At 43.5% G+C, this 22,328-nt stretch overlaps 1 protein-coding gene across 3 annotated transcripts in view; it reads right to left on the minus strand.

Annotated features, from left to right (window-relative positions):
• LOC136373802 (mitogen-activated protein kinase kinase kinase kinase 4-like) overlaps positions 1–22,328 on the minus strand; it is a 93,801-nt gene that overhangs the window by 48,092 nt on the left and 23,381 nt on the right. For all 3 annotated transcript variants that reach the window (XR_010745740.1, XM_066338794.1, XM_066338793.1), the window contains exons 3-8: positions 15,981–16,037; positions 9,198–9,323; positions 8,319–8,429; positions 6,420–6,510; positions 4,337–4,467; positions 1,874–1,928 (exon numbers count right to left, since the gene is read on the minus strand). Coding sequence is in view for 2 of the 3 variants with exons in the window: in XM_066338794.1 (XP_066194891.1) it covers positions 1,874–1,928; positions 4,337–4,467; positions 6,420–6,510; positions 8,319–8,429; positions 9,198–9,323; positions 15,981–16,037 (571 nt within the window). In the remaining variant the exon portion in view is untranslated. The remainder of the gene's footprint in view (positions 1–1,873; positions 1,929–4,336; positions 4,468–6,419; positions 6,511–8,318; positions 8,430–9,197; positions 9,324–15,980; positions 16,038–22,328) is intronic.

A 22,328-nucleotide genomic window follows, 5' to 3' on the forward strand; every position in this document is an offset into this window, starting at 1 on the left:
CCAGCTAAAAGAGATTCAAAAGAAAGGCTGCAAGGCAAGAAGTACAACTTCCTTCATATTTTCCATATATACAGGTTCGGAAGGACATAAAAAAGCTCACCTTTTCCATACACAAAAGCATGTTTGCACATAAACAGAAGCTCAAGCTTGAAGTATTTACCTAGTTATTGTGTCTGGCTTCTGGTTTCAGATACATGATAAGCTCCATTTTAACCAAACTCCTTGCCCCGTTGTTCATGGCATATGAGAAAACCCAGGATGAAGAAAAGCTGATACAGAGCACAGAGCTCATAACCTGCACCGTGGCACAGAGCAGAATGACTGGGCACACATTTAATCTATCCTGTGCTCTGGGAATGGGAGCACCATTGCCAGACTGGACTCCTGCATTCAGAAGGACCTTCTCTCCAGCCCACTGTACCAGTTTTTATGGGAATAGCTGTGGAAAGCTGAAGCTACGAGGAACTCAGCAGAAAGCAAATACCATCACATCTCATCTATCCCAGGCACTTTGTATGGAATTGTGAGTGTATTCTTTCTGGCACGGAGAAATGTTGAGGGTAAAAGGCCTTCCTTCACCAAACAGAGCTACTGAAGGACAACTGTAGGCACTACACGGAGGTTGATTTCTTGTAATATTTACGTGTTCAGGAGTGATGCTCTTAACAGAAATGGATTAAAGCATTACAGAACCAGCAGAAGTGAGAAGACTATGCTCTGGTGGTGCTCTTCCCTACCTTCTATTAATTTCTCAATCTGCCTCCTGCAGACTTTCTCCTGCCACAGTTTTTTGCATTTGGTTCTGGCTTTGACTTTTCCTTGGTATATTCAATAGTACATGATACAGTGGAAATGAGGGGCAGAAATCTGGTTTCTAGTTCTGAGTCCCAGACACTGTTGTACTACAGTAAACAAAACACAAGGCAACAGTATATAACCCACAGCATTTCCCTGTCAAAACTAGGGAAAACATCAAATACATGAGGAAACGCCATGCAAAATTGCAAAGTCTTTCCCAAAGAAACTCCCTGTGGACTTGTGTCTTGGGACTAAGCTTCCGTCAGGCTAAAGCACAGGGCTTGAAAGTGCTCCTGAACTCCAGCTGGCTCCTGCTAAAAACCAAGTCTGATGGGAGAACAGCCAAGTGGGTTGTTTAAAAACAGCCTCTGTGCTCTCAGGCTCAGGCCAGGGTATGATGGATTTCATCTCCCGTGCTCTCAGCAGTGACTGGATACCCCACGTATCCCTTCTGCTCCACAGGAGCTGGGGCAAAGCCACCAGCCCCCCATGCAAACAAAAATGCACGAGGACTTTGCACCCACAGATCTCTGCTTGAGCTGCAAGAGGCTCTCTGGGGGAGTGAGGGGGCAGCAGGCTGTAAAACTGTGGAAATCTGCTATCAGGCTGAGAGTGTGGTCACAGATCAAAGACATTACACATGAGTAAACGCCGTATTAGTCCCAAAATCTCTGAGAAACAAGTCAGTTTTAGAGTAAAAACATAACCTTTAGGTCTACCTTCTTCCACTGCCATCATTTTTTTTACTGACCTAAACTCAAAGCCACTCCAGTCAGTATTTTCTCCTAACATATCAATCACTTCTGCTTATTGTATCCATAGGCAGCAATAAACAAATTGATGCTAACAAGAGCTTTAAGAAAAAACGTTTTGTTTTCCCAGGAGATGAAGGCAAGGAATCAAAACGCAGACTGAAAGAGTCTAAAAGGAAGAAGAACACTATCAAATCCAAATGAGAAAAAGTCAGAGCGTTTTTAAAGATACAGACAGAACAAGAGTTCTGTGCGTCAGTGCACTAGTCAAGTATAAGTTATTTAACCACAGAACACCCCCACCTTTATATCAGATAACTTACGAGGTGCTCCTTCAGCCATTTCAATAGCAGTGATTCCCAGAGACCACAGGTCACTCTGCAGGAAAAGAAACAATGCACATCTTTGAATGCCTGCAGCATTCAAGCTTATTCATTTCATTTGTTTTCTTCTTGGTTTTGGGTTTGTTTGTTTTTTTTACAGTTTCCCTAGATCTCTCCTGGATCATGTTGTTTTACTTGGAGTGACAAATATTCTGCTTCCTCCCACTCCCTACTGAGCTTTTAGGAAACGTGCTAATAGCCAGAAGCTTCCCATTTCCCATGCAACTCTGAACAGCTGATCCATCATTTAAGCAGCCAGCCCCAAAATGCAGACCTTCTGCATTCAAAAAAAAAAAGAGTCAGACAGAATATAGCACTCTTTAAATACATGTCTTAAATCTGTTTTCATGAGGCAGCAAGACACAGCAGTGCCTCACCCTTCTCCTTCTAGCCAAAAATAATTCTTGGTCTTAATGCTTATTTCAGAGCAGTCATTGCTGAGTTTCTACAGTGAGGCCTTAGGGTCTGACTTTTTCTGTACAAAGTCTCTAGTCACACACGAGAGAAGAGTACATCATGCAGTCATATTTATGCCACAATGTATGCTCAGCTCAGTTAACAGAGTGGAGTTCTCTTTATCAGCTCATCTGGATGCCAAGAGCCAGGTTTTGATCATGGAAGGTAAACTGCAATCACTATCAATGGCTGTAAAAACTTCACACGTTTCCACTTGATTAATCATGTGCATTATTTCACTATTTTTTGCATCTAAATGTAGCCAAATAAGAAGCACATAGCCAAACCAACCTGTAGAGCTTCTCTAAAACTTATCTTTTAAAAAACCAGAGTGTCAGAAAACCTTCACATATTAGAAGGAATAAACCATTACATGAATAGCAGCTCATACCCAGCCCAGCACTTTAAATCTAATTTTATCAACAGAGCCCTCTCATTCCAGCTGCTCTGACCTCTTCACACAAGCTGAAAGCCAGTTCTCATCACAGTTTGTGGAGGGATTCAGGAAAACTGGAGGGGATTTCAGAGATCCACGATCCTAACTTATTAAGTAAATGAGTAAAAATTAAGAGTGTTCAAGGGATAGTACTGCAGGTTTTGAGGACAATGAGAGAAACATCCAGGCTACAAGGAATTTTGGTTTGGAGTTCCAAAGCAAGAGAGGTAGATGGGTGTAAGGTAGGATGACAGCAGTTTGCAAGGCTCAGTGTGTATACCAACACATTTATGTGGATATATTTGTACTCCTTTTGTCTTGTTGGGTTGCTCTAGTTTTTTTGGAGAGCAATAAGTTACAGAGTAGCTTCCTGCTACTTAGCCCATCCTATTAGGTAGGAAAGACCAGATCTGTGCCACCTTCTCAGTCACAGCACTGTTTGCAAAAGTGCTTCCAAAACCCTCTGCTGACCAGTTTTAAACTACCATCTGCAGTATGGTAGTTTAAAAGCATACAAAGCTTAAAAGTAGACAAACCAGGATTACTACTGATGGCAAAGAAAGCTCAAGAATTAAAGGTGCAAACTCTTAATGATTAAACCTTCTGGTAAGTACATATTTGGAGAACAAAATCGACTGGGGACAGGGAACGAAGACAAGAGATTAACTTCTTGAGGTTTGGCATGATATGGAAAAAATAAATATTGTTTAGTCATGAATGACACACATGACATGACCTCACTGGGCCAGTGCAGCAGAAGGTCTCAGCAAGGAAGAGTCACAGCCTCTGAATCACTCAAAAATGGAAGCAAAAGCAGGTTCTTCTCATAAATATTTCTGAAGCCACAACTGGAAGGAGAGGTGCAAAGTGGCAATGGAGAAAAGTGCCTGAACTAATAGAGTGACTGCAGGGTCACCCAGAAGACACCTGCTCAGGAAGCCTCCCCTGGAAAACATGCTGTATGGTAAGGACAAGGGGCAATGCTCACAAACTGAAATACAGAAAATTCCATGCCTTCTCACCTCAGCCACCCTGCTGCCACTGACCAGAAATCATTCTGGGATGGAAAACCACTTGCAGTCACATGCTCATGAATGAGCAAAGGGATACTAATTACTGCCAATTAACTGGGGATTCACAGCTGAGGACAGAGGAAAACAGCTCTACCACAGTGTTCAGTAATTTGCCCTATTAATATTACGCTACTTCAAGTATTCCTTTGGAACTCCTCTCTTCCTTTCTCTTCTATCCAGACCTGCAACCTTCTTAGTACTTTTTTATTGCAGAGAAGTTCACAAAAGTGTATTTCACGTATTAAAAATTCAGAAAAAACACTCACTGTGAAACTTTACTCTTAAAAAGAGCTTCCACCCACATATTACAGATATTTTTGTTTGTACAATTCTAGTATTACTGTGGTTTAAAAGGCAGGAAGTTTGAACTTTTCAAATGAGCAGGACTTCTGCAACAACCCACAAGTTTTCTTACCTTCTGGATTGTCTAACACTTACTCTGTAATCATATGTAGAGTCTGGGTTCTCCTCACAAGCAATGACCTCGGGTGCCATCCAATATGGGGTGCCAATAAATGTGTTTCTTCTCCCAATAGTCCTGTCCAGCTGAGCACTTACACCAAAATCGACTGAAAAGCCAAGAAGAGGTAAAGGGATGAGCAAAAAGTTGTATGCACATGGCAGAGCATGGGTCACTTGTGGTCATGGGTCACATGCTTGGTCACTTTCACTCTGTTAACACCACCAAACCTTTGGGCTACAATATATATGAAATCTGAGCTCCTCTAGTACGTCTTATCCAACAGCTGAAATTTAACTACCTCTTTTTTTCCCTTCTTTTTGACAGAAGAATTAAATAAACAGCATGCTAAATCTGCCTGGTGGGTTACAGCAAGAAGAATCGCTCTACAAAACATTATGGAATAATTTATGCCTAATTTAAATGCTACATTGAGTAGGACTCAAGGTCTTCAACTAGACTGAAAGAAAAAATAGTATCTACACACAAGTCAAATTTGGATGTGTCTGATATAGCCACTTGTAAAAGCTGAAAAGAACCACCATAACTTTATTCTGATCTGAGATCATTATAATGAGTGAATCACGGGGTTCTCTTTGTGCTGAAAAGGGTGATACTTTTGAATCATATGGACTGTACAGCAAAATGGTTTTGTTCAAATATGAAAAGCGTCCATACAACCAATTATTATGTGATTGTATTTCTCTTTGAACAAAACCCCAAGACACACTAATTGGATCCACTGGGATGGCAGTGGAGTGATATTCACAGAGGAGACAAAGGAAGAGGGAAAGAGAAGGACTGAAAGGAGACAGGCCTGTGGTTACCATTTTCTCATTGATGTTGCCTCATTGCAGATTATCTGCAAACCAAAATCATTCGTAGTGCTATAATTTCATGTGGCTGCTTAGCAAACCTTCTCCAAGAAGGCCTTCGGGGTCATTCTGTGCTCTGTGCTTCCACTCTCACACTGAGGTGGAACAGAACTGAATTGAGAACCTCTTAGCTTTCTAGGCTTCTTTGCCTTAAGACACATGAGCTAAATGTCTCTGGAAGCAACATTTTTTTCTTCTTTTTTAAAATCATTATACTTAGTAAATCTGTTTCATCTTTACCCAGAGTTAGAAAGGTTTAACTGTCAACCATGTGAAGAATAGTGGTAGTAATAACTATACAAGACTATACAAACACACAACACCCTCATCTTACCTTCTTTACGAGGGAAGAGTTGACAATTAGTACATATGATTCAGAGACAAGCAAAATCCTGCTCTCATTTAATTTGACAGCAAAACTCCCTTTGACTTCGGTCAAGCCAGGTTTTTGCCACAAGGTTAAACCATAATGAGATTTAAAGTACTTATTTTTACTTGCTCCAACCAAACATTCTACTTCACATCCACAAGCTATGTTTATTATTTCCTATTTTCCAACTCTCCGGCAATTTTTTTTTCAGTTAAAGAGAGAGGGACTGTGAAGATCATCACAAGTAAGAAGTGCTCCCCTTGAGATTTCCTCCTTTAAAACACATCCCTGTGATGTCTTTCCAAAACATGAAAGACATGCCCTCCTCAAGAGAAATATGTACTTGAGTTTAGTTCTAGGAAGTCAGAAGTCGTCAACACTGACATGTCACAGGATAAAAGGAAATTAATTCCAACTTTTTTGAGAGATGACTGTTACTCAGTAGTAGCCCTTACACATGAGTAATTCCACCTACTGTCAGATTTATGCAACATCTCTAAGACCACTTCCTTTAGAGAAATGGATTAGCAAAATTTGTTCCCCCAACTTTTTTTACTCTGCAAGTCTTTTGCATCCCAGGATCCTCTGTGAAGAACTGATGGTGCTGTGACTTACTGGGCTGGTCCTGTGTGAGGGACACCCTTGCAGAACAATTTACATTTTCAACTCTTTCTACATTACAGACACCTTGTAAGCACGAGCATTAACAAGACATGGCACACATGCTGGACTTAGGTTACTGAAAGTTCTTTCTGACTCAAGATGTAAGTCAAATTTTGATGAACAGGTTTCTAGCACACATATAAGGAAACTTACCCAATTTTACTTCTGCATTTTCTGTGAGAAGAACATTCTGTCCTTTAATATCTCGATGGATGACATGGTGAGCATGAAGATGTGCCAACCCCTAAAAGAAATCCAGATTTGCCTTATTCTTTCTTCCTAACATTGCCCTGAGTACAGCGCTGTTGCCTTTTTACACTTTCACCCTTTTCAGTCTTTATTCATACGGAAAGTCTTTTAGATGTTACTAGCAACATTTTCAGGGAAGAGAGAAGACAGCAGCCATAGGTTTGATTGTCGTCTTCAAGGGCCTGACAGTGGTGGAGCATCTCTAGAGTCAAGTGTGAAGAGAAGGAGGTAGCAATATTTTAAACTTTTGTATCAGAATCAAGAGATGCTCCTTACACTCTATGCTAAAAGCAAACAAAAGAGAAAAAGAGAACAGCAGAATACTCTGTATGAGGACCAGAGACAGCAGCTGACTGGCTGCAGTGGCCTAAATTTTGCATTCAACAAAATGAGAAATTCAGTGGTAAATGGACTAGAGAAAGCTAAAAATACCATGTCAGACCTCATTTTGAATGCAGCAAATATTGCTTTCCATCAGCTAATATTTGCTGTCTTCCTCCTGCATTTCAAAATTGCCCATGGTTGAACTAGCATAGACATAAAGGAACACACTGAAATAATCCATTATAGTAATCCAGGGATGTCTCTCTAACATTAATGGCTTCAAACAGAGCTTCCACCCAGCTTGTAAATTTTCCAGAAGGAAACACTGTCAATCCACGTGCAACTGGGCCATTTTGTCTTGAAACAAGCATGATTAAACCCAATCCCTTGCTTTTTACCAACATGCTGTCACAGTTTTCAGTTGCATGAGCATAAACCAAATGTTTTAACATCAATTGCTTTAACAGAGACATTACAGCCACACCAGTGAGGAATAACATGACCACATCATGAAGATTTTTTTTTCTTTTGCAGAAGAACTCTCCACATCTTCCAGATATAATGATCATAATCTGCAGGTTAGTGCCAAATCCCTGCAAGATGGCAAATATTCTCTGCTGAGTATATTTCTCAACTCCTATGCCCCAGAAACAAAGCTCTACCCCTTTTCAAGCATTACTTTACCATACCATCTACATTCCAACTCCCAGAATACACATTTATCTAGAAAATATGTAAAACTCTATTATAGGGTAGACAGATCAGTAACTCCGTAACGGGCTTTGAATTTAGAATGACTGGCTCCAACATCATATTTTTTTTCCAGGCTAGTTCACTAGATTGCACTTGGGAATTGTTTTATCCTCTGTACTTTCCAAGGAAAAAAAAAAAAAAGGCAAAAAAAAGAAAAAAAAAAAAAAAGCAGCCCTACGCCTGCATAAAATGAAATAAAAATGAAATATAGCCCCAAGATTTGTCTTGGGGAATGGGGAATACTGTCCCAGCAGGGCCACCTTTAGAATTTTGGAATGCTGTTTAGTCAACACTGCCACTAACAGTATGGAAGAGGGACCCCTGAGTGTGAGCAGGTAAAGGAATTATGGACAGAAAGATCTTACAAGCATGAACAGCTGAAACACTGAGCAGAAAGGTCTCCTGATGTGGAGGGCAGACGTACTGAAAGCAGAAAATTTATTTGCTTTTCTAGGTGCCCAGAGTCTGTAATTTCAGAAGATGGCTATTTGCCATAGGAAAGAGGACTTTTCTGTTCTTCATACAAAAAACAGGATTAACTACAACAATATGGGATGTCAGGCAGCCATCATGCCAGCTCTCAGGGCTCTTCTGAACCCAAGGACCACAGCCCATGAGCCTCATGGATCACAACCTTTAAACAATAATGCTCATTAGTGACCTATTTTAGCAACCAAAGGCTTTTTGGTTGCAAATGAGCAGCGAAGCTCTGCTGGCAGGACTCACCCTGAGAACCTCTCTGCAGATGTAAGCAATCCAGTCTTCCTTGAAACAGTTCCCTTTTGTCTTCTTTACCAAGTCAGTGACAGAGCCTGCACCGCAGTACTCCATCACCAGCTGCAGGGAGACAAACACACACAGGGCACCTTTACCACAGCTCTGCCAGGGGGCCAGCAGAGAGAACACCTGCAAACACCCACTTCCACCACAACCCGGGCATGGCAAACTACACGTGGCCTTCTCGGATGCCAAGTGACTTAAAATCTCATTTCCTGAATCACATACACTGCTAAATAAATAAAAAACCTCACTAGTGCTCCTCTCCTGTTGGAGGTTTTATAAAGTTTTTCTTCTTTTTAGTATAGATAAAATTGGAAAACCGAGAGCTAACAGCACTGAAAAACATTTTCAAATTTTTTAAAAATGTGAAATTCCTCATTTTCCTGCAGAGCTTCAAAAACTTTGCAGCCAAAAAATTAGAGGATTCATTATTCTTCTTTTCTTTATTGCCAATTCCTCTGCTTCCTTTTTTTATTTTCCATCTGAAAAAAGGAGAGGAAAGCAACAAGAACGAGAGAAGGCAAAAAGGACAAGCTCTTTCACTTCAGTAAAAAAATAGAGAAGAATTTAATTTGGAAAAAAGGTTCAAGCAACAAATCAGAATGACAGCAGAAGTCACAAAAATCATAACATACTTTATGCTCATCCTCAAAGGAAATCATAGAGATGGAAGATGTCTAGGGAGGAGTAATTTTTCTCTTTTATATGTTATTCTTCAGAACAATGACTTCAGATCTTCACTGAGACAGAGTCCAAGCCAAGCATGCTGGAGCTCTAAAGAAGAAGCTGTAAATCTGATGAGCAGAAATGACACTAAACACTTACCCAGAGCTGATCATCTTGGCCTGCAGGACTTTTCTTCACAAAAGCCCCATAATATGTAGCAATATTCCGGTGATGGGAGTACTTTTTCAGCATATTTATCTCCAGCTTGATTTCCTCCTCTTCATTCTGTAACAAAAGAGAGTAGGAGGCTCCTTAGGTGACCAGACATAACTGAGCCCCAAGGCTGCAAACCAATCTCTGTCTTCAGAGGCCTCAACACCCACCTGGAACCACAGTGAGCAACCTGGTCTGATCCCATGGCTGACCCTGCTTTGAGCAGGAGGCTGGGACCAGAGCTACCCTGGGATTATGAGACTGCAGCTGATAGAGGGCTCTTAAATTGACAACTGAATCACCCTGATCCATGGGTCTAAACCAGTGAATTGCTAGGGCTTGACCTAAAGAATCAAAGAAGTCCCCACTCGGGCATAAGAATTGCATATTGTCTCCTCAGGGAGCTTAGACAGGACCTATTATCCACTACTTATGGTTTCTGCACACAGTAATTTAGTCTCAGAGAAACTAACCAGACTCAAACAAAAATGAAATTATTCCTAACACTCCATTACTTAAATACTTGGAAAAGCATTGACTGCACACATCAGACAATTTGTCTTCCCAGCCCCGTGGAGGGTCCTGCTGGGAGGAAACCAAAGCCAAGAATGAGGTGACTTGCCACAAATCAGACTCCAGCATAAACCAGGTATAGGCTCTGCTCCTTCCTTCCTTGTGAGGCTGCCCTACCTGGACTGTGGGATTCTTCCCCCTCCTAACATCACGCCATCCACGACCCCCTGGCATGCTGGGGGCTATCACACCCCTAGACATCATCTTCCAGGCACCAGCTGCCTGTTTTCCCTTGTCTTTGCTTTAATCTCGCCAGGGCAGATGCTCTCTTCTGCTCATACAACATTGTGCACAATAAGACAACTAATGGAAACACAAGTTTTAATAATTACCTTAGAAGGAAATGCCCTTTTTCCGAGAGAGCTGCCTGATTTGGAAAAGGCCCCTTCACCCTTCAGAGCTGGTTTGTTATGGTGCACAACACCCAGTGGAACACACCTAGGGTTTTGCCATCTCATTCACTTTAACAGGAAAGGAGTGGTGCTGCAAGGTATCCTTGTATCGGTTTAAAGGAGTACAACAAACTTGAAAATTAATTTACCTTGCTGCAAAACATCCCTGTCAGCACTTACTGGCTGAAGAGGAGAAAAAAAAAAAAAAAAAAAAAAAAAAGAAGAGGCAGCAAGAACAACTCAGCCCCAAAGGACTTTTTTTTGTGCTTTTCCTCTATTTTCCAGCAGTTTTGCCATTGAAGCATTCCTTTAACTACCATAATGGACTGCTTACAAAGCCAGGCACATTGACCTTTCTACCTGGAGCAACACATTAAAGCCTGACAGGCTAAAGCCAAGTTCTCTCAAGAATATCATACGATGTGTCGTATTGAACTTGATCACATAAAAATGATTCCCAACAGAAGGTAACCAGTAAGTTTTCCCCAGTAACATCAACACCCAGGAGACACCTTACCAGACCAAAGCCTAACTGTATTAAGCCTTCAAAGACACAAAATAACTCTAGTTGAAGCTAAATGAGCTACTTCAGGTTTCATAATAATCTCTGTTGAACACAGGCTCTCATGCTGCACACATTATACTAAATAATGCATTTATCTTTTGTTTGCAGTTAGGGAGAAAGGAGGACCCTTAATCCTTGGCTTGATACATCCCTGGATGTTGTATGACTGAAATAGTGAGGCTGAAGAGGAGCCCAATACAGCACGTGGAGTGCCCAGGAGAAATGGGAGCTGACTCCAGACAGCATGCAGGAAACCCTCCAGGGGTAGGATTCTCTGCACAGGGACAGAGCACAATCAAAGGGAGGTGAGAGTTTGTGCTGAAGGGGTACAAGGCCCTTTGGAACTCCACACAGTGCACGTGAAAGGGTGGACACAAGCAGGTAAGGAGGAGGCAGAGAATAAGGACATAGGAACTGTCATCCTTGACCTGACCACAAGAGTTCCGTCATCTACACAAGCTTCTGGATCTTTAGGGAAGATGGGCAGAAAGAGGAACAAACAGGGAGAACTCCTTTCTTCCTCTGCTGTCCTTCCTGCATTCTGCCCACTCCTTCTGTAAACGTGTGGAGGGGCAACAATCATCTTTCGTAAAGGCCTTCTCCAAATTACTTAAAATATTCACAAATGTGAAGGCTTTGGGTTTTTCTAACACTGTCTACCTACATGAAATTTGCCCTGGTGGAGCCCAGCTTCCTGCTGTACCCTCAGCACCAGTCTGTAGCTTTCACGAAGTTCCCCTCTGGGAGCTGACAGATAGCAACCACTTCCTCATAGCTGCTGCCTCTTTTTCAATTCTTCTTCCTTTACCCAAATAATTTTCCGGATGTTGGAACCATGCTGGCAAAGTTCTTATCCAAGTACTTTCTATCCCTCTGCAATGTGATCTCCATGTTTTTTAAACAAAACCAAGCACATGGCTGTCCATGAACACAACCTGGATACCCCACAGGCTCTTCCACACCCACTGCCCAGGAATATGAGGAGCTGCACATGGGTAATGCTCCTTCCCTACAACCAGCAAGATGCAATTCCTGTTTTCTCTTGTGTCTTTATTTACCCTGAAGGCCAGAACCTGATCCCTCCCTGCACCTGTTTCTCCTTCCCTTGCCCATCCATGCCTACAGGGCCCAAGTAACCCTGCCCAGTACTGAATGCCTTGGGGAGACACTACCTGGAGCAGACAGCAGGCTGAGCTTCAGGTCCTGGTCAGTCTGTAAGGCAAAGGGCTACACGGGACAGCAGCTGGGCATTTCACAGACAAATGCACTCTGGCTTCCCAGCGCCGCAGCTAGTTTTGGAAAAAGTACTTTCTGCCATGGAAACACCAAGGCAGAAGGGTAAACGTGAGTGACTGTGCCCCATGGGCCATATATCATGAGGCTGCCCAGGAACTGAACCCAAACTTGCTAAGCCTCAGTGCTACAAACATCCTTCAAGCACAGTGACTGGGGACAAAAGCACCCTCAGCTGCTCAGTGCACACCCACAGAATTTCCACTTTCTACCACCTCTCCTGCCAGCATTACCATCAGCCCCATTTCTCAGGGGTCTACAAACCTGCTCATAAATAATGCTTCTCAAGGAAAGGAAATAGGCTGGCAGATGTGCAGGTGCAAAAAGATGTTTGCTTTCACAAACCAATGCGTTCCTGGGCACAGATGGCTGCATGCACGGAGATGACAGGTTCATGATCAAAGGCTGTTTTTGAAGATGTGGGCCTATCTGCAGTGGCATTAGAGCGAGGAAACACACACCTCTGACCGCAAATGGAAACGAGATCATCAGCAGATAAATACTGCACCAAGAGACCCCTTAGTACTGGGGCAGGTCTAACAACAAGCTTCGCATTTAAATGTTATTTTGCTCTCTAAAAAGAATGAAAGCAAAGGCAGATGGAGAAGGATGTGCTGGAGAAGAGCTCTTTGATCACCTGCACCCATAGCTGAAGAGAGAAGCAGCAAGAATCCAGTCTCTGTGCAAGCACTCTGCTTGTTTGGCTCTGTCAAAAAAAAAAAACAGGAAGCAGAGCCTGCATGGAGAGGCACGAGTGCACGTTGCCATCAGCTCCCCTTGAACTATTTCAAAGGGCTCCCCCCACCCCCCTGTGCAACTCAGTACAGCAGCACTTCCTGACAGATATCCAGAGGATCCCACAATGACCACAGCATCCTGCTGCTGCTCTTAAGAAACCAGCCTGGGGCTGCAGCTCATTACAGCAAAGGGCAGATTTGCTGAGCTCTTGGAGTGCCCCAGATCTGAACAATCACAGCTGGAGCTGGTCAGGCAAGTTCTGATGTGAAATGACTTTTTAGTGGAAAAAGAAATCCTGTAGGTTTGGTGAACAAATCAGAATCTTTTGGTGAACAAAAGTGGCAGGATTAGCAGAAGTGTCTGCACCCAGACATGCCAGCCTGTGCCCTAGCAGCAGGAATACAGCCAACTCTACATCAGGAAAATGGAAAAAAGAGCAGAAAGCCCTGCACTCACCCTGTGCCAAGGCCAGAAAGCAGGAATCCTTGAGCACAGCTGAGCTGGAATTGTTCAGGATTTAAGTGGGGGAAGAGCACCAGGGAAAACCCCTTTGGGCAGTTGCACTAACATGCTCCTCACTTTCCCAATGTTGGGAAAGATGACACAGGAAGGGCTTGTGGATATTATTGTCTGGTAAGAAATACTGGAGATATAAAATATGTGAGTGAAATAGAAATAGGCCAGCTTTGAGATGTAGGCATGGCAGGCAGGAAGACGGTGACTAACTGGAGATAGGCTGAAGGACAGAAAACAAAAGGACTCAAGAATGCAGTCCATCTCCACCCTGCCAAGGCATCGAGGAAAAAGTAGATAAGGAGAGTAGTCTTTAGAGTTTTAGAATGTAGGATGAGATGGTAATTTAGTAGTTCTCATAGGCTGCATGCAAAGTTTGCAGGTTTTCTGTCTTGGTCACTGTAAATTAGAATATTTAACACAAAAGGAGATATAATGTGTTGGAACAAGGTCCTCGCTCTTTTGCTCCTTCCCCTCTCGCCGCTCTCTTTTTCCCTGCTCTTTTCCCTACTCTTCTCCCTGCGCTCTTACCTCTTACAGCTTACCTCCTCACCCCTTCTCTTGCCCGCTCTCTCCCTCTGCTTCTTCTACCTCCCTCTCTCCTACTGCCCTGACCCCGGCACTCTTCTTACCTCCCTTACCTCATACCTGCTCTCTCCCTCCCTCTCTCTTTAAGGGCTTCCCTTCAGCTGAGGCTGGTAGCTGAAGCAGCCCTCTTTACCCACGACCCTTGCAATAAAACCACGTGTTTCTAGAATATCTCTGGTCTGCAGAGTTCCTTGTCCCTGCCATCCAGGGATGCCCCTACACTCATGAAGGGTCTCAATGTGAAAACAGCATGACCTGCTGTCACTGCCCCTCAAAAAAGAGACAGGTTCCCCAGCATGATGTGGCTCTGTCACTCGCAGCAAATCAGACCTAAACAGCTTTGTTTTGTTCTCAGAATCCTGCAAGTCTACTAAGGTGATTCCTGAAGCGGGACCATATAGTTGTTCTCTATTCAAATTTTGTTTGCAAGTAACTAGGCATTACTGGATGCTACAGTTTGTTGCTCGCATACAAAGGAGACTATGTTATGTACAGCACAGGGGAAGAAATCTTTCCAAGGTTCCCTTCCGGCAGACTTTTCTTCAATTGTTTCATGAAGGAAGGGACTGTCACTGGTGTTAACAAGATAACCCACCAGTTATACCTTTACCACTCTTCACACACTGTTGACTGACCCAGCAAAGCAGGAAAGCAGACCTGGGTAACTTCTGAGCCTGTGCCAGGATCCTCCTCTGTCAAGGCAGGGAGGTGCTCTCATCTCAGGAATCTGTCTGTCATCCAACTCATATTTGCTCTCTCCTCCAAAATCCAGCAGCCTCATGTTTGGTGACTGCCATTTTTTAAAGCCAAAGCAGCTGATGACATATGTACCTACAGACCTAAAAGCAGAAATCCCACCAATCTAATGTAGCACTCATTTAAAAAAAAGCACCCTCCTCAACACAAAACTGGCAATGCAGCTACACACACCTATTGTACAAAGAGCAGCCGTGGTCAAACCAGCCCCTGGATGTGCTTTGTACATTACAGGAGCATCCAAGTTCAGACCACTTGCTGCTCAGGGCTGGATTCCAAGACCATCAACAGAAAGATCTGTACTGGACCTGCTCTACATGACAAGACCAACACAGACACCAACTTGGTCTGCTGGCTTTTAAGACAATGAAAAGACACATAAAAATGCAAGTAAGACTTGCTTGTGCTTGTCCAAACACCATGTGTAGATGAACCACTGGCAGACCTGGCCCAAAGGATTCAGATGATTTGGCTTGTTGTGGTTTTTTTTTTTAATTTCAGATGATAACCCTTCCATCGCATCTCAAGAGGAGATGAATTTCTGTTCTCCATATCCACACTGCCAGAGTGACAGAACGGGAAGCTGGTCTTCAGTGAGTCCGAGTGCATCCTACCAAACCAGACTTTTAGGAAACTCAAGAGAAAGAAGCAGAGAGTCTCCCCAACCTTCCTGGGGCTCAGGCTAATGTGGTGTCAAGGAGACAAGCTGCTCCACTGCTGGCTGTGCTCTTAAAATGAGAGACAAACCCCAGTATTTAGCAACTTTTTCAACACCCTGTTTCAGCACTGACACACATTTATAAATGTGAGTAGGGACAGCACCAATTAAACTGTCTCCTTCTCTCATCTGTCAGACCACAATAAAAAAGCACTGCATTTGCATTTCTAACATGTTCCTGCTTGCTGGCTGTCAGGGCACTACTCTGAGGAACAGCTGGCACACAAGGGGATAGGATGTAATGAAACACAGCAGAGGCAGTGCAGAGATACAGGAAATCTTTTTAATTGCAATCTGAAAGCAGATAATCAACTAGAAATAAGCAGAAAGGGACTACTTGTCTTTGAATTACTGAACACCAGAATCTATGGCAATACACCCCCTTATCACTTTGTCACCACTGGTCAGCTGCACTTAAAAATACGGCTGTGTTAACACCACTCAGTACTTTATAAAACATAAACCAGTGTTCAGGAACCGTGATTTATACCAGTGGATCTTCTTTCATGAGCTGTCCACCCTCTCATGATCTGATTATTTATTTTTTCCTTGCCGCTTAACAATGACCTTATTATTTTTGGTTTTGCACTCACCTCAGTAACATTCATCACTTTGATTGCTGCCAGCTGCCCAGTCTTAACATGGCGACCCTGTTAAAATAACAGAAGACACTAAGTAAAACATGTAGGCAAACTATGAATACATCAACAAATTAGGACTGTAACAACTAGGTTTGACTAATTGCTTTCAATCATGTTCTAGGCAATGTTCTAGTTGAAGGTGTCCCTCCCCCTTGCAAAGCAGTTGGACTGGGTGACCTTTAAAAGATCCCTTCCAACTCAAACTATTCCATGATTCTATGTACCAAACAACCTTCCAGTGGCACAAAACTACCAAGGTGAAAGTTTGGTGATGTGTCACACCCTTACAGTGCTCTGAATTTAACAGAGTTACCTCTCCAGGGCTGAATTGCCCTTTAGCACAAAGGAAGCAGCAACGCTGGGAGACCTCTGCTCTCACGGCACAACATGGGGTCTCCATCTAACTTCTGTTCAACAGGTGATGCCAGCCCTCAAGCCTCCTCTTGTAGGAAATGTCAGCACAGTCACAGAATGCCTGAAGAAGAGCCACGTTCCTGTCCCACCATCCATGGCCAAGGCATGCTGGGGAAGCTGGAAGGCACTGAGCAGCTGGGTCTGTCCCCACCTTGACCCCTGACATGTCCTGGCACACCTCAGGGTAAAGACAAAACTCTGCCTTCCAGAACATCAATCTGGCCACCTCTATGTGGCTGCCAAGAAACTAAAGCTTTATAAATGTTTTTGCCTTTTTTTTTTTTTTTTAAATGGCTTTTTACTTCAAAATGCTTAGTTTTCATAATAACTCTTACTTCAGCTGATTTAACTCCATCTTCTCAGCTACTACTCAGCTAGTATCTCAGCTACTTCCCCAAAAGCATGCAAGAGCTTTGAATTTAAAAATGTTATCTTCCATGGTGGTGGGGAAGAACTAACCCAGGACTTTGACTGCGTGGGTGCCTACACATGTACACAGCTCATTAGGAAATGCCCATGCCCCATAGTCACTTTTAAACAATAGCTGGTAACTTCAGGCTAGGTAATAGGCTTGGTTTTGAAAACACAGCTAGGTAAAGGGAGGTAATAGGAAATAAAGCAATTAAAAGAGCATCTTTGCTTCTGAGACTGACAAAATGTGATTCACAAGACCACGCATGATGAACGCAACCGTGAATCTTGCTGTCAGTTGCAGTTTCTTGCTTTGGTGAGGTCAGGTTGCTCAACAGATACCGCAGATGAAGTCTTTCACCACGATAACCAGCACTGACCTCACACCGGAAAACAGTATCAAAAGATTTGAATATATAGTGGGTTTGCTGTACATCCCAGCTCCTCACTTCCATCAGATGTTCAGAAATGGGTTTGAAGCTTTGAGACCGCAATTTCATTCCTGAAATAGCAGTGCCTGCAAAGCTGTATATCAAAATAACTAACTGACACCAGTTAGGGAAGCCACTGGAAATCAGGAAATCAAATATGAAATGCTGCAGTTTGCAGACAAAATGATTTGCAGGTGCAATTTACACCCACAAAATTAAAAGCTGGGTTGATGTAATTTTAAAACCCAGGTTCTATCTGCACAAAAGTGCACACAAATGTTATTTCTAAGACTAAGCAATTTTTCATCAAAGAAAAATGATTCCTCATTCTCAGGCAATATGTCACAGTCATGTTTTCTTTTACAAAAAACTAAATCCTGCTGAGTTTTTTGTATATTTTTATGTGTCCTCTTTCCATAGAAGCACTCCTGGGGTTGCAAAGCATTTTCTCATGAAGTTTAATGATAGGATTTACATATCAGCACAGGCCTCAGGAGGAAGACAAATAGGGTACACTCTCCATGGGCCACACAGGCCTGGGTGGGTGAGTGTGGATGGGCAGTGACCAGCCCAAAGGATGCTGGTGTTGGGTCAGCATCCATCCCTGCTAACACCAACACTGGTCAGCAAGCTTCCTCTGCACAGCCACAGCTCCTCTCTTGGAGCCATTGCCTGCCAATATTCCCATTTCCATTGAATGTCTTGGCAATATGGGGAGAGGGCCTTCCCCAGGGCACAGTCACCTTGTCTTCACCCCAGAGTTTGTCTGGAGACAAGCTGGGAGCTCCATGTCTCTGGACACGACAGACCAGGTGACCAGCCCATGGAAAACAGGGGTCTCCCCTGGACTGCTGTATATTCTGCAAGGCACCAAGAACTAACACTCATTTTTATAACTGTACTGAAGCATGGAAACCTGCTTCTTTACTTAAAAAATAATCAATCGGTACGATGCTAATACTGCATTTGAATATTCATCAGAATAAGGAAGAGGGAAAGGCTTGGCATTCAGTCCTGGTTTTGAAGCATAATTCCTGGTCAAATTGTCCCTCTGTATAACAGATAGTGGTTATTTTGCTGCCACAATTATTTTCACTGTATGCAAAACCTGCTGCTCACACTCAGCACTGTAAAAGTGAATATTAACCCCGCCCCCCCCCCCCCCCCCCCAAAAAAAAAAAAAAAGGTTTGGAAAATCAGTATTTAAGGGAAAGAAAACATCAAGTCCTTTTGTTTTTTTGTTTTGTGGGGTTTGAGTCCCCTCAAAAAATGTGTCCCTGTTAACTAAGATGCCCAACTCAATTCTGCTCCTGCAGTAAGGCACAGACTATGACTGTGCTGGCAGTTCAGAACAAAAACTACAGATTTCTCAATATTGTTCTTTTAAACAGTTTGGAGTAAATTTTCCTTAACACCCCAAAAAGCAGTAAACATCCTGAACCCAGTCCTGGGCTTTTTGCTAAGAGATAGAGACTAATGCCTTAGCAAGACTTTAGTGCTGGTCTCTTATTTTTTTTCATTTATCAATAAATCTCAGAGGTTAGCCAGAGTTCATGGGAACTTACACACTGCTGCTTCTGCTGAAGCCACTGAGTTGAACACGTGTGAATTGTTTTGAGAAAAGTGGTGTCTTGATTTTTGTTTAAAGCTTCTAGGAGCTTTAAATAGCTAAAAATAGCTAAAAACTAGCTAGTTTAACTGCTTCCCAAGCAAATGAGATCAACCGATTCACTTACTTCGAGTGATAAGACATGCTGAAGTTCATCCTTACTGATTGAATCCGAAATGGGAAGAAGAATAAGAGGCATTTCCCTCCCAGCCCTCTGTTCACTGTGTCACTGCCCATCCTCTCCAGATCACCGGAGTTCAGCCTGCTGTGATTCAAGATCCTGCACTGCACATTTCCCCTGAAACTGGGCAGAAGGCTGAAATGGTCGGTGGGCTGGTTTCCCTAATAAATGGTTTCATCTCTCATCCAAATGCTCAGTATAAGAGCTCTGGAGAATGTAGTCAAAACATCCAACAGCCATTTGCAACACCCATATTCCTACTCAGGAGTACAACATCAAACTCTATCAAGCTCATACACGAACAATTCTGAGGCTCAATGACTTTTGAAAACTGAAGTTCCACCCTTCATTTTGATGAGGTATCCAAGCTGGAAAAAATTATCCCATTAGCTTTGAGTCCAGCTAAATTCCTGGTCCCCTCCAGAAAATATTTCCGCATAAAGTCTGCTGTAGTTGCCAGTTAGTCAGTACAGTAATATTCAGCAAACCTGAAGCCAGCACACACATTTTTCAAATCTAGAGACTGCTCACTGCAGCCAGACTTGGGATGCTTTATGCCAAAGATCTGGTTCTGATGAGCTCCAACCCTGCATTATCTCTGCAGGGAGAGACACATGGAATAGGGCAGATTGCTCAGTGCTATTTCTGTTGGATGTGTATTTATCTTTTCATCTCAGATAAAGGAACGGCTTATCTATACCCTCTACGAAGGGTCAAGACATGTACTTTTCTATTTACATCAAACAAGAGTGTCAACATTAGCAGCCAGTATTAGCTGATAAAGGGCCTTTACATGAATTAAGTATATTTACAAAATGATGCATTCAGTCACGTACAACACCTTTTCCTGTTAGGTTCCAATAAAAATTTTGGACAGTCCCTGGCTTGGGCGATGATTACAAGAAGAGACGCAAGGTCCCAAAGAGGTTATAAGGTTGCAAGTCATATGCAGAGAGCTTGGTTTTACAGCTTCTCTCCCAGATCCTGCACGTATCTCTCTTCCTGGGGGGGGAAACAGCTCCCATCAGCTTCTCTCCCCACCTGGGATCCGACAGATTTGGAGTGGACAATTGCAAGTCCAGACAGGAGAAGCCAGCTGTCCAGTTAAGTGCTGCACACCGTGCCAAGGCAGCCCACGGCCGTCCCACCACAGGCTTCCTTTTTGGCAGCAGGCTCTCATTAATGCTCACGTGTTTCTGGCCTGTCTGATGGAGCTGTCCCCACGTAACCACAGCAGGAAAAAGTGCACGAGAAAGGCTGCAGGACACCAGGGCAGCACAGAGCTGGGGCATTTGACAACACAAGAAGGCCTCGTTCTTGTCCACGTCCTTGTCTTCTTGCCTGCAACCAGAAGCACCACACCACTTGTGTCTCTCTTAAAAAGCAGAGGTTTCAGAGAGATAGTCAGGTGCCTGTGTGCAGGGACACCTCCCAAAAACCACAAGACTTGCACAACTTTGCAGTTTGCACCTTTGTGCCCACATGAAGAGCCATTTCATATCAAACACACTCTGCTTTCAGGCAAGACACAATCAGCTCACAGCACTAGCACAAAGGTATATGGGACTCCTGGGTGACCCATCACAGCTCTGCCTGCCTGTGTAAATCCAAAAGCTGGTGGACACCACAGCTTTAACTCCTGGGACCTTCTCTGGGTGTTCAAGATTTGCACTGTAAAGAGAGATGTGGCTGTTGGAGGTGTGGGACTTTGGCAATCAAGGTCTTTCATCAACCAGAAGCATTCCTTACGGGATAACAGATGCAGCTTGTGGCCACCCGCCCTTTGGGAGCGAGGTGAAGGCACAGCTGTGTTGCTGCAAGCTCTCACCAAAAGCGAACTCGAGCAAGCAGATTTCCTGTTCAAAATGCGCTGATGAACTTTGAAGTTTGAGCCCATCTTGGGTAAATCTGTGTGGCCCTGCACTTGCTGGCAGCTTGCCGGCTCAGCCTGCTGTGCCCCCTGGGACTGTCCCCACCCTTTCGCCCCTCTCCTCTCCACCCTTTCCATCCTGCCAATACAAGAAAAGCCTTTAAGAGATTATGCATAGAGTGAACAATGCTCTGCATCAGGATCCAGGAAACCCTATGTCCTATTTCATGTGACCTTAACGAAGTCACAATCCTTCTGTTTCCCTTTCCAGAGGCACAGGACTTTTCTACTCAGACCCAGTTCTTTAGAAGGGACGAGTGATGTTTGCTAACTCCAGAGCCAGTGGGAACATTAGCTCTGCCTGTTCACACTGCAGGCAGGAACAGCCTCCCATGAAGCTGCTGACCAGTGGGTCAGCACAGCAGGGAGGAAAACCCCAAAAATATAAAACTTGCAGATGTGCTGCTCCTCACGCTGCAGCTTAGACACAGCCACTGTTCTACAACAAAAGGCTGCTCACAGAAGCATCCTGCTGTCTGTCGGGGTCTTCACAATGTAAACAAGTGGTCAGGGCGTGCACACTTGGGGCTGTGTCACCTGAGAAGACAGTTTTTAGGTGAGCTCTATCAGCAAGAACACTCCATACGTCTCAATTCTGCAACTGCAACCATGTGAGACAACGCACTGCAGTTGTGGTTGGAGATCTTCTGCTAAAAATACAGTAGTAATGCAAAACTTGAAAGGACAGGAATATATTCCAGGGAAGAAGTAATTAAGAGCTTATAGCTTGTTTTTGTTAGTTAATGGCCCAAGGCAAAGTTCAGAGTAAGTCATGCACTGAATACTAGCACTGGATTTCAGGAACAATCCATTTCATTGTAGACTATGACACGTAATCCACGTCAGCTCTGGTAGTTCAAAAATCTCCAAAAACACAAACGCAAAAAACCACACAAAAGCGCCCAAAACACAAATGTCTTGGACATTTCACAAGGTCTTTTTTTTTCCCCCAGCTCCAAGAGCTCAGAACATCAGACAGGGGAGAACACAGCTGTCATTTTGAATACCTCTTCATCCTTTTAATCACACAACTCGGGCTGCAGAAAGCCTCCTCTGATTGACATTATAAAGTTTGGGTGGTACTTTTGTCACATCAGCCCTGGATGTCTGCTGTATTTCAGGGCTGTAAATCAAATAATTGTATTCCCCTAGAGCATTTATTTTCTTACCCATCATACTGGGAGACGCTGAGGTTTTGGAAGCTGTTCCAGGCCACCTCTAGGGTAGCCCCCAGCTCCATCTCCCAGCAGGGGCATATCTTTCTTTCCTTGCGACTGCTTTCATGCCAGCAGTGCAGGATGCAGGGACTGCCATAAAACCACAA

The sequence above is a fragment of the Sylvia atricapilla genome, chromosome Z (genome assembly GCF_009819655.1).
Source record: "Sylvia atricapilla isolate bSylAtr1 chromosome Z, bSylAtr1.pri, whole genome shotgun sequence".
Taxonomy (NCBI): Eukaryota; Metazoa; Chordata; class Aves; order Passeriformes; family Sylviidae; genus Sylvia; species Sylvia atricapilla.